Source organism: Phoenix dactylifera, chromosome 1 (genome assembly GCF_051530095.1).
Source record: "Phoenix dactylifera cultivar Ajwa chromosome 1, Ajwa_hap1_PhDact_Kaust_v1.1, whole genome shotgun sequence".
NCBI classification, from domain to species: Eukaryota; Viridiplantae; Streptophyta; class Magnoliopsida; order Arecales; family Arecaceae; genus Phoenix; species Phoenix dactylifera.
Window position 1 is genome coordinate 3548659 of NC_143190.1, and position 18672 is coordinate 3567330.

At 38.5% G+C, this 18672-nt stretch overlaps 1 protein-coding gene and 1 pseudogene across 1 annotated transcript; both read right to left on the reverse strand.

Annotated features, from left to right (window-relative positions):
* Positions 1-1156: 1156 nt before the first annotated feature.
* Positions 1157-3084, reverse strand: LOC103709856 (monolignol oxidoreductase AtBBE-like 15 pseudogene; annotated as a pseudogene).
* Positions 3085-17307: 14223 nt separating this feature from the next.
* On the reverse strand, positions 17308-18239 carry LOC120109343 (thaumatin-like protein). The gene has a single exon (XM_088717298.2). It carries the CDS (start codon positions 18173-18175, stop codon positions 17498-17500), a length of 678 nt encoding a protein of 225 aa, XP_088573424.1. The 5' UTR covers positions 18176-18239; the 3' UTR covers positions 17308-17497.
* Positions 18240-18672: the final 433 nt, after the last annotated feature.

Genomic DNA, 18672 nt, shown 5'->3' on the forward strand with positions numbered 1-18672 from the left:
TTTATGCCTACTCCAACGCTGATTGGGCGGATGGCAAGATGATCACAAATCTACCATGGATTACATCGTGTACTTGGGAAGCAATCCTATTTTATGGTGTTCATGAAAGCAACGGTCTGCTACTCGCTCATCTACTAAGTCTGAGTATTAAGATGTTGCTACCACGATCTTGGAATTAGCTTGGGTTTAGTCTCTTCTATACAATTAGATCTCTCCATTCCCACTTACATGATAATTTATTGTGATAATATTGGCATCACGTATGTATGTGCTAATCCCATGCATGTTTCACTCCAGGATGAAACAGATTGCTATAGATTGCTATTTTGTGTAGGAGAAAGTTTCCAAAGGTTTTTTAAAAGTCTCTCATGTGTCTACTCAAGACCAGTTTGCCATTGTGCTCACCATACCTCTATCGTGGCAATGATTCACCTTTCTTCATTCCAAAGATAGGTGTATCTGATGGATCCCCTATCTCGCGGAGGTATATTGGCGAAAATCATTCCTTTCAACCATGGAGCTCAAGGATCATGGACCATCACACTGACCAAAGAATTCTTGCATATTGTGCAACTATTCAAGAACTTTCCACATTGGCAAGAATCATTAGCCCAAGAATAATGGAGCATAATGTTGACTAAGGAATTCTAACATATTGTGCAACTATTCAAATTTTTTTCTCATTAGTGAGAATCATGCAACCCAAGAATCATAGAGCATCAAGTTGACTAGAATCATGCAACCCAAGAATCATAGAGCATCAAGTTGACTAAGGAATTCTTGCATATTGTGCAGCTATTCAAAAACTTTCCTTTCCACTATGTTGTAGTCTAGGAAAGTATACCTTATTTGTAAATTATTCTTTATTTTTTTTTCTTCTCTATCTTTGACCTTGTGTACTATAAATTTACAAGCAATAGATGAATTGTAGGTGGCCTTTTACCTCAAACATATGGTCTCAATAATTCCTTTAGCTTCAATTTTCTACGCCATTGACATGGTGGAAAATGGTGAAGGCAGCGAGGATGGTGCGAGATTTCAGTATCATGCACCATTGATCTTTGGTTTTTCAAGAGTTGTAATGGGTTGGATTGGTGTGTGCATTACATGATGAATCAAAATCAGAACAAGAAAATGTTGCTCACCCATCTTATTTATTTTATTGAGAGATACAAAAAAACTCTTCAGTTTGCAGAAAATGATCTAATTAATTTATAGAATATGGTGGAATGCTTTGTTCGTGCTGGAAGTAGTTATCTGGATCAACTTTAGCCTTCACTTGTGCCAATCTTTTAAAGTTGTTCAAGAAGTACCTTTGCCCCCATTCAGTAGCTTTACGGTAGCTTGTCTTACCTTTCTCATTCCTGCCCAGGTCTATATCCCTGTAATTTAAGTAGGCAGCTCTTGGACTCTTAGAAACATAAGGAGCCAAGAAATTATAAAAGCTCTTCATCCAATCCAAATGCTTCTGGCTATCCTCGTTCGTAGGCCAACCCAAGTAGTGCTGGATATTGTACAAGTTCCCCTTCCTATGAGGAAAAGGAATGGCAGTCTCTTCTATCTCATCCATCCTCGCTCCCAAAGGATCCATAACCATTTGTACAGAATCATCCACTGCTTCTAATAAGAACTTCCAGATCTTCTCCAGACCCTCTGCAGGGATAGGCTTCTTCACAAAGTCTGACTTGGCCTTGAAGGAGCTGTTGGAATATGGGTTCCTATTCAACAAGAAGGTAGGGTCCAACTTAGGGGCTTTTGCGAAGTAGAGAGTAGAGTTCATCCAGCTCATCTCAGTGCAGTCTTTGGCCTCCACTCCCAACTCAGGAAAGCTCTTGTCAAGGATGGAGAGGAGCTCCTGGCGCCCGCCGAGGAACAAAGACTGGAACGAAGCCTGGATCGTGCGGTTCCCCTTCTCCTTGTTGCCGATGGCATTAACAAGAACTCTAATGAAAAGATTGTCATCAAGCCTCGGTGCCACTTTCTGCCACCTCCCGACTAGCTTAGTTACATCCTCACTTAGGGTTTTCTGAACCTGAAAAACAGTGACCGTGGGGGGAACGTAGACTAAATTGATCTTGAATGAGAGGACTATACCAAAGCTGCTTGCACCTCCTCCTCTAATGGCCCAGAAGAGATCCTCACCCATGGACTTTCGATCCAAGAGCGTGCCACTGGCATCTACGACGACTGCGTCGACGATATTGTCGGCGGAGGTCCCGTACTTTCTCATCATGGTCCCAATCCCACCTCCACTCAACAGCCCACTGACGCCGACGGTGTGGCAAATGCTCGCGGGGAACCCGGCAGTTTGGTTCTTGGCCCCAACATTGATGTGGTAGTACAACTCGCCGATTGTTGCACCAGCTCCAACCCATGCGGTGCCATCAGTTGCGTCAACCGCGACCGATGCAAAGTTGATAAGGTCGAGGAGGATGAAGGGATCGCCAGATGAGACGGAAGATAGTCCCTCGTAGTCATGGCCACCGCTCCGGACTCTAATGCGGAGGCCTTGGGCCTTGCCACATTTGACCGCAGCTTGAACATGGGAGGCATTGGTGGGTGTCAAGATGATGGCCGGCATTGTGGCATTAGGGGTAATGGACCTTATATTTCTGATGGAGGAGTTGAAGACATCGGCGTAGGAAGTGGTGCTTGGGATGTGCAGGAGTTTGGAGGTGGAGTTACTAGAGCTAGTGCTATTGAGGAAGCACTGGATGAAGGCATGTGGATTGGTGGCGTTGGTGGTGGTTGCATCTATGAATGTAGAGGCCGAGAGGAAGAGAAAAGAGAGAATAGTGAGGTTGGCTACCATTGCGGATGCCATTTCTGTATCTCTACGACGTTGGCTATGGACGGTATTTATACAAGGAAGAATAAACTCGTTGGAGAGTATCCGAGCATATCTTGGGTGATTTATTATATTCAGTGTATCCGAGCATATCATGGGATGTAGAGGCCGAGAGGAAGAGAAAAGAGAGAATAGTGAGGTTGGCTACAATTGCGGATGCCATTTCTGTATCTCTACGACGTTGGCTGTGGATGGTATTTATACAAGGAAGAATAAACTCGTTGGAGAGTATCCGAGCATATCTTGGGTGATTTATTATATTCAGTGTATCCGAGCATATCATGGGTGATTTATTATATTCCATAATTTCCCGGCAAAAGAAATAGCTTAATTATGATTTGTTACTTTACAAAATTTTATGCATTGCTTAGTGCTTACCCAAAATAAAAAATATGATATAGAAATATTTACCCCAAAAAAAAAGGAGAAAGAAGAAAGAATTAAGAAAGTTATGTATATCTCAGTTGTTCTGATCTGTTCAAAGAATGGCCTTTTTATAGGGAGTGAGGCCAAAGGGAGTAAGTTCAAAGAAAGTAAGTATAGAAGTATAAAAGTATACAAGTACGAAAGTATAAGAGCATAGAAGTACAAAAGTATACAAGTACAAAGGTATAAAGAAAGGAGATATATAGAGTGTTTCCATATATCTCAACATCCACCTTCAACTTAAGGTGGTAACGTAGAAACTAACTCGAGTTTGCTGGTAAGTTCACTGAGACGACCTGGTGGGTGAGACTTCGTAAAGATATCAACAAGCTGATCTGCAGAAGTAACGGGTCGTAAGTGGAGAATGCCATCGTTGAGATGTTGCCGAATAAAGTGGCAATTAATCAATCTCAATATGTTTGGTGCGCTCATGGAAGATATCATTATGAACAATCTGAATGACACTCTGATTGTCACAGTGAAGGAACATCTATGTCAGTCAGTAGTCAGCGAAGCCATAAGAGCTCAAAAGTTGCATCAGCAACTGCGCGATACTCAGCCTCAGTGGTGGAACTGGTAACAACTGTCTGCTTCTTACTCTACCAGAAATTGAGAGAAGACTCTAGTAAGAAGCAGTAGCCAGTAGTTGAACGACAATCGGTAAGGTTACCAGCCCAGTCCGCGTCAGAGTAGGCCCGCAGGTCAAAGGAAGACTGAGATTAGTGTAGACCATGAAAGAAAGTCTCCTTAATATAACGCAGAATTCGAAGGACAGCGGCATAATGGAGAGAATGAGGTTGGTGCATGAACTGACTAACTATGTGGACTGCATATGCAATGTCTGGCCGTGTAACTGTAAAATAGATAAGAATGCCAACCAGCTGTCTGTAGAGAGTGACAGCAGGCAGAGGCACACCATTAGTGAGATTAAGTCGGGCGTTATACTCTAATGGAGTGCTAGCCATCTTACTATCTGTCAAGCCTGCTATGGAAATAAGATCTGAAGCGTATTTGGCCTGAGAGAGATAATAGCCATATGAGGAGGAGGTTACCTTAATGCCGAGAAAGTAATGGAGAGTACTCAAGTCCATCTCAAATTGCTGACTAAGATAGTCCTGAAGAGCTCGAATGCCAGTGGCGTTATCATCTGTAATGAGCATATTATCCACATAGAGAAGGACAATGATGGTGCCGACATCAGTCATAGGAGGAATAATGCGGAGTCATAGGAACTGGGTACAAATTCCTGTTGTGCAATCACAGAGCTAAACTTGGTAAACCAAGTCCGTGGAGCTTGCTTAAGACCATAGAGAGCATGACCAAGACAACAGACTTTGTGAGGAAGGTGCTCATAGCCAGGAGAAGGCTTCATATAGATTTCCTCTATAAGATCACCATTGAGGAAGGCATTTTTGACATCCATCTGAAATAACTGCTAATGCTGAATTGCAACAACTACAATCAAAGATCTAATAGAGGTAAGTCTAGCAAGAGGAGCAAATGTCTCCTCATAATTAATACCATACTCTTGAGTGAAGCCCTTCGCAACAAGACAGGCCTTGCATTGTTCAAATGATCCATCTGCTTTAGTCTTAATCTTGTACGTCCACATACAGTCCACCACAGACTTTTCAGGAGGTACATCCACCAGATCCCACGTATGAGTTTTGGTAAAGGTATCTAATTCTTTGGACATAGCCTTTTGCCAAAGAAGGTCAGCACTAGCCTCACGATATGTGCGAGGCTAAGAGTGGCAAGGGAAGAAAAACAATGGTAATCTCCAAATGTGGAGGAGGTGCACTTACTCGACTAGAATGGTGGGGTTCGACAGTTTGGGAGGGCTCAGGTGGAGTTGGTTGGTCCTAGGGTGACTCAAGGGCATGTGATGCCACATGATGATTGACGGACATGTTAGAGTTATTGGGAGCGGCCGAAAACAAATCACTTAAAGAGCTTGAATCACTTGCAAAATGGTTAGTGGACTCGGAAAACAAATTAATAAATGGATCAGTGAATATGGGCGAGTTACTGGAGTAGGCTGAAGGAAAAGAGGAGACACTGCTAAAGAATTTGTGTTCCCAAAAGTCCACATGACGAGAGAGCTGAAGGCGCTTGGTTACGGGATCATAACAACGGTATCCCTTGTGTTCAATGCCATAACCAAGGAAGCAACAAAGCTGGGAACGAGACTCCAACTTGGTGCGTTCATGTGGGGGAAGGAGAACAAAGCAAACACAACTAAAAACTTGAAGAGCGCTATAGTCAGGGAGTTTACCATGTAAAAGCTTGAAGGGAGTTTTATTGTAAATGGTGGGTGATGGGACACGATTGATAGTATAGACAACGGTGAGAGGAGCTTCACCCCAAAAATGTTTAAGAAGAGAGGCAGAGATGAGCAATATTCTTATCGTGTCCAAGATGTGACGATGTTTACATTTTTCTCGTCCATTCTGTTGGAAGGTGTAGGGACAAGAGCGATGAGAGACAGTGCCATTTTGCTGCAAGAACTCAAGAAAAGATTTTTCGTTATATTCCATAGCGTTATCTGATTGGAAAATTTTAATGGTACAAGAGAATTGAGTTTGCACCATTTTATAAAATTTTTTGTAAGTGTCAAATAATTCAGAACGCCTATACAAAAGATAAATTCATGGGTTACGAGAATAATCATCCACAAAAATGACAAAGTAGTGGGATCCCCCTTCAGTGGAAATTGGAGTTGGTCCCCAAATATCAGAATGAACAAGATGAAAAGGAGCAAGAGAAAATGAGTCGTTGGTATTAAAAGGTAAATGAGTTTGTTTGCCTAATTGACAAGAAAGACAATCAAATTTAGTAAAATCTACTGATCCAAGGTAACCATTGGAAGCTAACAATTGGATGCGAGGCAATGAGGTATGACCGAGGCGAGAATGCCAAAGACTGGAGGAGGTGGTGAGAGCAACGATAGTTGGAGACACTGTGGGAGGGATCTGCAAGTGATCTAGCTCAAACAAATATCCAATCTTATGGCCCGTCCCAATTAACTGACTCGTTCGTGGGTCCTGCAACCCCGATTAGTAAAATGAAGTTCGAAACCCAACTCACAAAGTTGGCCAACTGACAGAAGGTTCAAAGACAACTTAGGTAACAAATATATATTACCAATTGTGAGATTAGAAGTAGAAATTGATCTAATATGGCTAACAGGTAAATGAGAACCATTAGCAGTGTAAATAATGTGGTTAGGCCTGAGGACTGTTTTCGTAGGAAAGAGAATGAGATCAAATGTCATATGATTACAACAGGCTGAATCTATAAACCAGAAGGATTTACCCGTGGTGATAGATAGGGCGCGAGTCAAAACTTGGTGGATTAAAGCCTCAATTTCAGTTGTAGTAAGCACATTGGTTTAAGAAGAAGACTAAGAAGCAGATAAGGTAGTTGAAGCAACTGCAGTAGCATGTCGGAGGGCACCTCGAGACTCGTGAGCCTTTTTTTTTGCAACTTTAGGCAATATTGGACTACATGACCATCTTCTTTGCAATATTTGCAGAAGTGCTTTTTGAAAGATTGGAGAATGATTGGGCTGTGGTGCAGAATGATTGGAGGAAGGCTTGGGAGCAGCAGCCATAACAATCTTAATAGACTGCAACTTCATTGTAGGGCAGCGATTCTTTTCAGAGATTAGTTCTGTAACTACGATGTCTATGGTAGAAAATGGTGCACGATGGAGAAGGAAGGCCCGAATAGATTCAAAATCATCTCGTAGAGCCATCATGAAGTGCATGAGCTAACTACAATCACGATATTGAGCGAAGAGCTCTATGTCGGTGGTACAATGCAGCTGTGGTTATGCAGTAGCCAATTGATCCCAAAGATTAGTGACTTAAGAATAGAAATCAGTTATAGATTGACTTGGTTCCTGACGCATCTGGTAGAGCTTGGTCTCGATCTGAAACTGGAGTGATGCGTCGTTGGTGCAGTTGTATCGGTTCGCCAAGAAGTCCCACACAACTTTAGTGCTTCCGAGCTTTGGAAGGAGGCTGTGAATGGAAGGAACTGAAGTGTTGATGAACCATGAGAGAATCTTATACTGATTGCTTTCCCATTCCTCCAAGCAGGTCGCATACTCTATGGTGGATTCAGACGAGGTCTTCTCAGGCTTAGGAAGTCCCCCAGAGACGTAACATCATAGTTTTCTTCCTTTGAGAAAAACCGTCATAGTGGAAACCCATAGATTGTAGTTGGTCCCATCCAAAATGATCTCAATAGGATGAGTAACATCGTTTTGGGAAGCCATAATTGTTGCGAAAAGAGAGGCCCAAAAGTCAAAGTCAATAGTCAAAGACTTACGTGGAGGATGATGTAGCTAAGATTGAGGTGAGGCGTGCGTGGGAAGAGTGCCATGCATGAGGTTTGCCTGGATCTGGAGTGGTAGACGCGTGAGGCGACGGTTGGACGTAAAATTTTGCCGGATTGAAGATCGGTGTTGGGTGAATAGCCTTACGGTGTTGGATTGCCGAGATCGATCTTCGAACTGCTTCAAAAGGACATGAAGAGCTTCGGGAACTGTGAGAGGAGAGGGAAAAACCAAGCAAGGCTAGGATGAACTCTCATGAAAGGAGAAGCTTGTGGAGGCACCAAAATTCTAGCAGCTATGATACTATGAAGAAAAGGAGAAAGCGAAAAGAATTGAGAGAGTTATGTATATCTCAGTTACTCTAATATGTACAAAGAATGACTCTTTTATAGGGAGTATAGTAAGTTCAAAGGAGGTGAAGTACAGAAGCACAAAAATATACAAGTACAAAAGTATAAGAGTACAGAAGTACAAAAGTACACAAGTCTAAAGGTACAAAGGAAGAAGATATATGGAGTGTTTCCATATATCTCAACATTACCAAAAATCAAGATTATGTTATTCAAATATTTCCTTAGACAAAATATGGAATCTAACCAGAATTACTATAAACAAATAATTGTCGACTTTGAAATGGAACTATGTGATTTTCTTGGGGAGATCTACACTGTATTGGGTTTAATGCATGTAGGATTAATTGATGGAAGAATTACTGTGATCCACAGTTACTCGAATAGCTTATCATACATGAAACTTACATTGTGGGCATCCTGCAAAAAAGAAAAGAAGAAGAAGAAATGATCAAATATTGAAGTTGGGAATCGACACAGTATCGCAGTTCGACATTTACCCGGATGACTGAAGTAAAAGCATCTTCAACAAGGTCGTTGGCATGGCAAGCTCACAACAGATTAATTCTTTTCAATGGGCACCTGCATAGCCCTGACCATTTCTTTTCATATCATTTGAACTGAATGGTCTTCTATATTATGTTGTTTTTTAATCTATAAATTTTTTAACTTTAGAATTATGCGAGCTTAAACAACCGACTTCAAGTATACATTTTATTTGGAACAGGGTGCTTAATTTGAAATAATTCATATTTGATGAAATTAGAAAAGAAATACCTCGTGCACCGTGTGGGTAATATTGTAGTGTTTTTCCTAAATCCAAGACGTGAAAAGGACTTTCCACCACCCAAGATATCCACGCACCATGGAAATTATTATTCCAAACCATGCAATGCGCATGGTTCATTTATACGAACGATAGCGCATTTGATGGGTGCCACTGATTTCATCAATCATAATTGTTTTATCGAGTAGATATTATATTAAATTCCTATCAAAGAAAAGATTGGAGCAAACGGTGTGCAATCATAATTGTTTTATCTAGTACATATGTGTTAAATTCCTATCAAAGAAAAGATTAATTGGATGTTAATTTTTTTTTTTTGCCTTCTCAGTAAATTGATAGCCGATTTCTTCATTGACCGGTTTTGTTCTTTCTTTCTTTTTTTCTAAGTATTTTGCTCAAATTAAAAAATTGGAGCAAACGTATAAGATGCGACAAAACCAACAGCCCATGGGAAATCGCTTGACCTCGCGTAAAGCAGGCCATAGAGCGCGACAGCCATTAAAAGTGAACTGTTTTAAAAGTAATGGCACGTTCTGCGGTGCACCTCTTATTATTTAATTATTTCAATCTCGCAAGCTTATGGAGCTCACATTCACTTAATTTATTACAGAATAGTAATTAGCAGTTTACTAGCTCCCAGCCTCCCAAGAGTCCATATATATATATTCTTGGAACTTCGCTTGCATGGAGGAAAGCAGGACCTCAAGGGCAGAAGGTAACCTTATAGTTGGTCCCCCCGGGGCAAGTGAAGGTGCTGGTCTGATCGTCCTTGGGGTAGCTGTACGCATCCGGGCATCTGTCCTTAAAGTACTTGGAGAACTTGGTCCATGCCTACAATTTTTTACCCAACCAGTCATTCGGATTGGATCGGATCTAATACAAGAAGGTTAAAATTTAATTTTTATTAATGATTATTTTTGGTGATCTAATAAATTTAAACTTGTTTTAAGAAAAAAGTTCCCTAATAATAATGGTTGGATAATTTTGTAATTTTGTTGAACCTTTTAAAGTATTAAAACTATATATTTTCTCGTGTTGCCATCATGGGAGATCATTGGACTAATGACAAATGCATGTGATATCCCAAAGTGTAGCAGGAGATTTATTATTTTGTATAAGCATGAATTTATAGAACCTTTTTCCAATAAAAAAATATCTTAGAGATTATAATACATATTGGCCTTAACGGGTCTCTTCAGTTTCGACTCTGTTTCCCCATCCGCCCCAATCTCAACATGCCCATCCCCATCGGACGGTCCCACAGGCGAAAGAATATCAAATGTTCTTTCATGCCAAGGACCCAACCTGAACCCAAAATTATAATGGAGCCTTGTCTGACTTTTAAGTCAAAAGTATCAACCCATTAGAGTTCCTTATTTTCTTCCTAAATGCAGTTATATGCTGTAAAAATGGCATTAGTTTTTCTTATGTTTTTAAATCCCCCAACAAGTAGTTGTCTCAAGTGCACCTATTTAATTACGAATTCTAAACATCTTTGACTACCATTAAAGAACACTTCTTTTGTATAATTTTTAAGTATACACTTGAATCCATATGTTTGGTTGAACAATGTATCTTTCTCTAGCCACGTATTCATTAACATCCTCTTCTTTGGTCTTTTTATTGAATAAATTTTATGCCATCCTTCTTTATACCCTAATTTTATTTATCTTTTTTAGATAAGTTGTAGTTTAATCAATATTCTAATAGAATGGATAAAAGTTGGATAAATAAGTGGAGATCCGGTGCCGAATATTTGGATGAAGTTCAGAATTTTATTAAATTTGCTTATGAGAAATCTAATATAAAAGAAAAGATTTTATGCCCATATCGAAAATATGTAAATAGTTCTTCTCTCGTTCCAAAAACTATTGAAGAATATTTGTGTACAATAGTTTTCTAAAGGGTTATACTGAATGGGTATTTCATGAAGAGTCCATATTGCCGACTCCATGCAACCAACTCTCCTATTTAGAGCACACCTCTAGTTTTGGATCCAGTAACATAGAAAGAAATCTTGTATGAGAAGATGATATAAGGGGCATACTTAGAGATGCTTTTAGCATGTATATATATACAGAGTTTTAAAATTTTTAAATAATTTTTTCAAAAAAAATTAATTATAACGACGTTTTAAAGCGTTGTTATAAAAAATATTAGCGATGCTTTCTCCAAGCACCGGCAATTTTTTTTTGCAACGTTCATATAGTCGACGCTTTTGCGACGCTTTATAAGACATCACCAATAAAACTAATAATGCTTATAAACATCGGTATAGACAATAAAAAGCGTCGCTAATCTATAGGGACTTCCGCTATTAGATACTGCCTTCCTAGAGATGGAAGCGATAGCTACAACGCTATGCTATTGAGGATAAAGGATAAAAGCTAGAGGATAAAAAGCAATAACAAAATTAGCAGAAGGGATGAAAATGAAAATGTTGATCATTGAATAGAGAAAAGGTCCCTTCTCTGGATCTAAACAATTGTCTGCTTTCTCTAACACTGACACCTGACATCTTCGATTAACACCATTTTGATCACTTTCCCTTGAAGTTTGCTAAAGTCAATTTTAGTTTTTGAACTATTTATCTCCATTTCTGACATCCTGACTTCTTGATAACCACTGATACTGCTTAGGTCTTTACCCCTATATTAGGCTGATGACTTTTCTTAGTAACAAGAATGATATAGAACACGATTAGCCTTTGAATTAACGCTTAACCTCTTAGGTAGCTATAATCATAATTTGTCAATGTTTCACCTATTTGTCACTGTGAAGCCACTCTCGCACCACCTAAGGAACAGGCATGCTAGAGAACTTGTCCACACAAGTTGGGTGGCAAAATTATGGGGGGTGCAGGGCATGCAAACGACATCGAATCAGCCGACATGATGATAATTGAAGAGAGGACAAAGACTAGTAAGGATCTAGATGCCTGGACCTTCAAAGACTTTCACCATCGTCATGCCACTTCTTGAAAGAAATATATCCCAATAGAAATAGAGGTGTAACATTGGACTGCAGTAGTAGAAATTTTAAGTTATAGCTACTCCTAGAGTAGAAACTACTGGTAGATTAAGAACTAAGATAAATTATAATTCTTGATTTGAATTGTCGAAGGGATCTATATAAGGTATAGTTTTCACTCATTTATACTAATAGATAATAATTGTCCACTTTGACGGTTGCCACTGTGTCTGGCTTCCACTCCCAATGATTTTGATAATTGATGCTATTTATTCTCTAGTACACACGTTCATTGGCAAGTGTTTTGCAATAATGATCATATTCATAATTATTAGATGTTGTGAAGAGCCGTTTATACATTTATTGCATGTCGACACTAACCATAGAGAAAATCGGAGGATTCTTAGGTAAGTCATTCTCTCTACTCCATTTTTTCTTTAGAAACTCTCTCTCTCTCTCTTCCATAGTTTTTTGGAGTTCAACTAACCTGAGCATGGAAGGATTCTCTGTAGGAAAATCTCCGGTAAAAAAATTTTTAGTTTAGGACAAATTTGTATCTTAGGAGCCTAGTCAGCCAGTTTACCATCATCCATCAGCACGAGGCATTTTACTTCGGATAGCAGTTGACTACAATCTTAACTCCGGAGTCGGCCGATCTATTGACCATTGTGTCCTTGGATGATGGCCCAACGTCAGCTTGCTAAGAAAACTAGTCCAGTAAAACCACCACTTGCTCGCGGGCTCGTGCCCCTCGGTAGGTACAGCGGAATTTAGCAATGCTGCATTTATGAATGAACGAGTTTTTCCATCCCCCTGCCATGTAAGTTATCCTTGTTCATGATGACTTCGTAAGTTCTTTTGGGCAAAAAGCAGGTCAAGTGTGGAAAAGTCTTCCAGGGATAAGTCTTGCATGCCCTCAGAATTTTCTCTTGACTCTGTTATAGGAGTCTTGGGATGCAGACGACGGGAGCAAAACGTTGCCGGAGATTATTAAGATGTCGTCATTGTTGAAAAATCTCCCATGCGTTACCTTCCAAAGTAAGTATGCAAGACTATGATAAAATTAAAGTCATGCACTAGTTGTTAGGATCATCATGACAACACTTCTAGTCCGCCGGAGGATTAGGAAGGTTTCTAACCTGTTCAACTTAGAGTGGACCGTTGCCAACCTAAAGACAAGAGTCAAGAAGAGCCAAGTTTATCTTCATTTGAAACCAACTTACTTGATCTCCTAGATGCACTCGATACACTTGAACAGCAAATATAAATCTGACACATGGCTTTGTTGGAATTAATAAATTTTCTACGACTTGCCCAGAGAATTCTAATGCCTCCTTTTAACCTCATCTCTATACCTATTAAATGGAAAAGAAAGAGAAAACTCGGCCCCTCTCCACAATTCAAAAAGAATTAAAAAATATTAAAAAAATTAGAGATTTTTGAAAGTCATGTTGGAAAAGAAATTTTGCATAAAAAATTACACAAAATTATATAAAAATAGAGACATTTTTGGAAGTCATGTCAAAAAAGAAATGTTCTAGAAAAAATGTGACATTTTGTGAAGTTATATATGTTAGAAAGAAAAATTTATATGAAAAATTGCATATATGCACACAAAAATAAACAAAGCATATTTAATCAAATTCAAATGAGCCATAAAATTCAAAATTTTATGTACAAAATTCAAATTTTTACATACTAAATTCAAAAAAAAATTGATGGATTATAAATCATATAAATATGTAAAAATTATCTAAATATATTAAAGTTATCCAAATATGTTATATCAATGGACCAACTAAATTTGTTTTAACTAAATCATGAACAAAAATTCCATTTAAACTTTCCTGCTCCATTTTTGTTTCAGAGGTTAAAACTGGTTGAACTTTCTTGTGGATATTATAAAGAAAAAATTATGAAAAAATGCTACTTAAAAAAATTCAAAAAAAATCTAGAAAATCATAAAATAATTGACCCAACGTACTACGGATATTTTTAGTGTCCACCTATATATTCTTTACTACTAACTTTATTTGTTTTCATGAATCAGACTTCCATGCATGGTATATCTTTGTTAGAGGAGAGTTAAAGATGAAGTGGTTTTGACTTGATTGCGATCGAAGCCTAACTCATTTGTATTATTACTTAAAAGTAATGTCATTTATAACATATTTGTAATTATTTTTAAAGTTCAATAACTTCTTTTAAGAGATCGTACCGTGATATTATGGTTATATTAAGTTTACATATAATTTATTTTCTGGTAGTTCTTTGTGGAGATTTGCTTTATTATTTGAATGATTTTTATATAATATAATGTACTTCTCAAATTATTGAATATTTCATGGTTCATTCATTTATAACTTTTCTTGGATTGGCTAGGCTTAGACCAACGTTGGTCAAAGTTTGCTCAGAAAACAAATCTCGCAAAAGTGGAACTTTGGATCCAAGAATAATTTTGAGTGATTGTTGATCATTATCTGATAACCCCAGAGTTCAGTTCAACAATCTTTGAGGTTTCCACAGAGGGTCCGAAGCACTATAGCTGCTCGGAAGAAATAAAAAAAAAAATCTCTCTTTCCATCCATTGATAGAGAAGGAAGTTTTTTGACGGCCCTTCCAAAAAAAAAAGTACTACCAATTTTTTTTGGTAGATGCCTCTTCAGAGTAACACAAGCTCGGAAAAAAGTGATAGTAGGATGGATATCTTGAATAAGACACAGAACAATAAAATCAATGATAACTCATAAAGAATTAGGAATGAGATGGGTTGGAGCTAAAACGTAATACCTCATCAATCGAACAATGAAAATGTGAAGAGGAAAGGTACCAGGGACTAGATAGCACTAGTGCTTTATATATAAGTTGAGCCTGAGAGATCGGACCGGATATAGTAGAATAAAATAATAAAATCATATGATCATAGGAAAGATACTAGAGACTATATATAATATAATACAAGAATAAAATCTTATTATTTGGTATAAATACTAAATTTGAACATAACAATTAGATCTCATAATTTTGGAGATTGCTCTAAGTTGATATACTAAGATTGTGCATGTAATATGTGACAACAGTGATATCCAAGATCGTACATAATATAATGATTGAGATTGTGCATGATTCTGACAATTAGAATAGAAACATCTCTCGGAGAGAAAACATTTGTTGTGCCGAGAGTCTTCCATTAAGGACCAAGAAAAAAACAATACCAGAGAAAATCCAAATTTAATCGGAAAAGATCAAAATCACACCACCCTTTGTTGACCAGATCGAATTTAAAAAAGCATAGACCGAAGCAGAAGAGTGAGGAGACGAGAGACTGAAGAGACAGTGTCGTTCCCGGCTTAGTTCTCCTCCGGCCGCCACACCACCCCTTTTTCTTCCCGTTCCCTTCTCTTCCACCACTTGGATCGCTGCCCATGGCTAGTTGTAGTGGCTAGAAGAGAAGGCAAGAATAGGACGAGACACATCGTTTTGGACAGCGATAGAGAGTTGAACACATTAGAATAAGAAATGAAGAGTGGGGTTAGAAAAGAGAAGGAGAGGATTATAGTGGGAAAGATGGTGATCTTGTGATTTGAAAGGGAAAAAGCAAGGAATGAATGTGGGTAGATTTCGTGATGGACAGGATACGAGGAGGAATAGAAGGGAAGGAAAAATAAATTAAGAGTTCGCGTCAATTCAAATAAATAAAAATTGAAGTCTTTATGCCAAAAAAATAGTTCCAAATGTCAAGAGAGTTACTGTATCAGAACCATATCCATCACGAAGCCCATCATGCCATAAGTACATTCATGCGACATAAAGAGAAATAATATGACAAAAGAAAAATTCCTTATAAGGGGGCGACGCAGAGGCACTGAGATTTTAGTAAGGTTATTTCTTAATCAGAGTAACTTTATCATTTAATTCATGTTATTAATGCATGTATCTTTTCTGTAATATTTTCTAAACATTTATGATATTAGTTAAATAAATTCCATGGACCACCAGTCCTAACATATATTTTTCATTTTAGATAAAAGATAAATATATATCTATTAGAGCACGAAAAGAAATAAAATATCTCTTACTCATGTCAGTTAAAGAAATAATATTTTTTATTCTTACCCTACAATTTTTTATTCTTAGTTATATTTCTAAATATTTTATTTGGTTCTGCTCTTTCGTAAATAGAATTATGTATGGATAAGATTTGTGCAACATATATTTTATGTCTAGTTCGTTCTATTGTTTGGATGATGATACCATGTTATGCATTTTTCTTCATACAGAAAGATGATGGTTTTGGCATTTTCTTAAATATCAAAAAAAAACGTAGAAAAAATATATATACTCCAAATTAATGTTGATGAATACAATCTTGAAGAGGGAGGATAAAGTCCTATACTATGCTTAAAGTGTTTTCCAATGATGCATATGAGGAGTTAGAAGGCAATAAAAATCAAGAAAAATCTATCGTGACTCATATATTCCTATACTTCTGTTTATAGATGATTATGTTTATATATTTTTTCTTAATACTTGATAATTACACATTCTTTTCACAGATTGAAGATAATAAAGATGAAAGTGCCGTTGTGGATAGGACCACGAAGAAAAAAGATATTTGGGAAGAAAATAATTAGTGATCCTGTTCTGCTGAATAATGTGCATTCTGAAACAATTGATGATGAAAATATTGTTTCAAGATATGCAAGTAAATTATAAACAAATCCGAGACCAAAAATTATAAGAAAACACCTCACTGAAAAAAAAGAGACAAAAATGATTGTTACTTTCTACCACCATACCACTTAAACAATTTGACTTCATTTTCCAATCGAGAATACTGGGCGCCACCAATAATACTTTATTTTCTTATTCAAATAAAATTTATAAGTTTAATATCATTTGAACTGAATAGTCTTTTATATTATGTTGTTTTTTAATCTATAATTTTTTTAACATTAGAATTATGTGAGCTTAAACAACCGACTTCAAGTATACATTTTATTTGGAAAAGAGTACTTAATTTGAAATAATTCATATTTGATGAAATTAGAAAAGAAATACCTCGTGCACCGTGTGGGTAATATTGTAGTGTTTTTCCTAAATCCAAGACGTGAAAAGGACTTTCCACCACCCAAGATATCCACGCACCATGGAAATTATTATTCCAAACCATGCAATGCGCATGGTTCATTTATACGAACGATAGCGCATTTGATGGGTGCCACTGATTTCATCAATCATAATTGTTTTATCGAGTAGATATTATATTAAATTCCTATCAAAGAAAAGATTGGAGCAAACGGTGTGCAATCATAATTGTTTTATCTAGTACATATGTGTTAAATTCCTATCAAAGAAAAGATTAATTGGATGTTAATTTTTTTTTTTTTGCCTTCTCAGTAAATTGATAGCCGATTTCTTCATTGACCGGTTATGTTCTTTCTTTCTTTTTTTCTATGTATTTTGCTCAAATTAAAAAATTGGAGCAAACGTATAAGATGCGACAAAACCAACAGCCCATGGGAAATCGCTTGACCTCGCGTGAAGCAGGCCATAGAGCGCGACAGCCATTAAAAGTGAACTGTTTTAAAAGTAATGGCACGTTCTGCGGTGGACCTCTTATTATTTAATTATTTCAATCTCGCAAGCTTATGGAGCTCACATTCACTTAATTTATTACAGAATAGTAATTAGCAGTTTACTAGCTCCCAGCCTCCCAAGAGTCTATATATATATATTCTTGGAACTTCGCTTGCATGGAGGAAAGCAGGACCTCAAGGGCAGAAGGTAACCTTATAGTTGGTCCCCCCGGGGCAAGTGAAGGTGCTGGTCTGATCGTCCTTGGGGTAGCTGTACGCATCCGGGCATCTGTCCTTAAAGTACTTGGAGAACTTGGTTGGCCCGCAGCTCCCGGAGGTGCAGCAGTACTCATTAGTCTTGAAGACGGTGCACGGGTTGTTGCAGCCACCGGGAGCCTTGAGCTCGTTGGGGCACTGCCCGACGATGTCGGCCGTGCACCGGATGCCCCTGCTGCAGCCGCCGGTGGGGCTGAAGTCCATCGGCACGTTGAAGCCGTCGACGTTGGAGATGTCGATGAAGTCGAGGTTCTGGAACTGGTTGAGGCCGAATTCGGCGAGGGTGTTGGGCGGGGCGCCGTAGGCCGTGCAGGCGAGTTTACCACCGCAGTCACCGGTCTGGCAGTGCCCGTTGCCGTTGCCGTCGAACGAGCAGCCGGTGCGGGCCCAGACGCGGCCCCCGGTGGTTTTGGGGTTGACGTTGATGTTCCAGGACTGGCCGCGGTCGAGCCGGCGACCTCCGCCGGGGACCGCGGCAGCCCATACGGTGTAGGGGCAGTTGTTGACGATGTTGAAGGTGGCGGCGTGGGAGAGGGTGAAGAGGAGGAAGGGGAAGAAGAGGAGGAGGAGGAGAGGGGGTGAGGTTGGGGAGGCCATTTTGGGATAACGAAGAGAGCTAGTGGAGGTCTATGGTGTGTGCTGTGTTGTGTTGTTTCCTGGGAGAGGAAGGGGGTATTTATAGGAGGAAGAAGAGAGTTGTATGAGATATGATTTTGCCCACGTTGCACTATGATCGCTTGGGAATCTTGGCACGCTGAGAAAGTTCAAAGATTGGAACTTGATAGCTGACAAGGAGCGAACGAGATACAGATGAAGGCTTTCACTTGGACTCTTGTATCACCTACGTGCCTTGCATGCCAACAGCCTATAAGACTAAAGTTACAACTTACAAATCACTTTCCAAACTATAAATTTGGATAGGATTTCACAATATTCAGATCATTGAGGTATATATGTAACATAATACGTAATTAAACTTACCATGTTACATTAATATAATTTAATTTTGTAGAACATATTGTTTGACAACATTCGTTGGTTATTTGTTTTTTCACACAGGTATTGTTTTTTTAATATCAAGAAGAGAAATTATA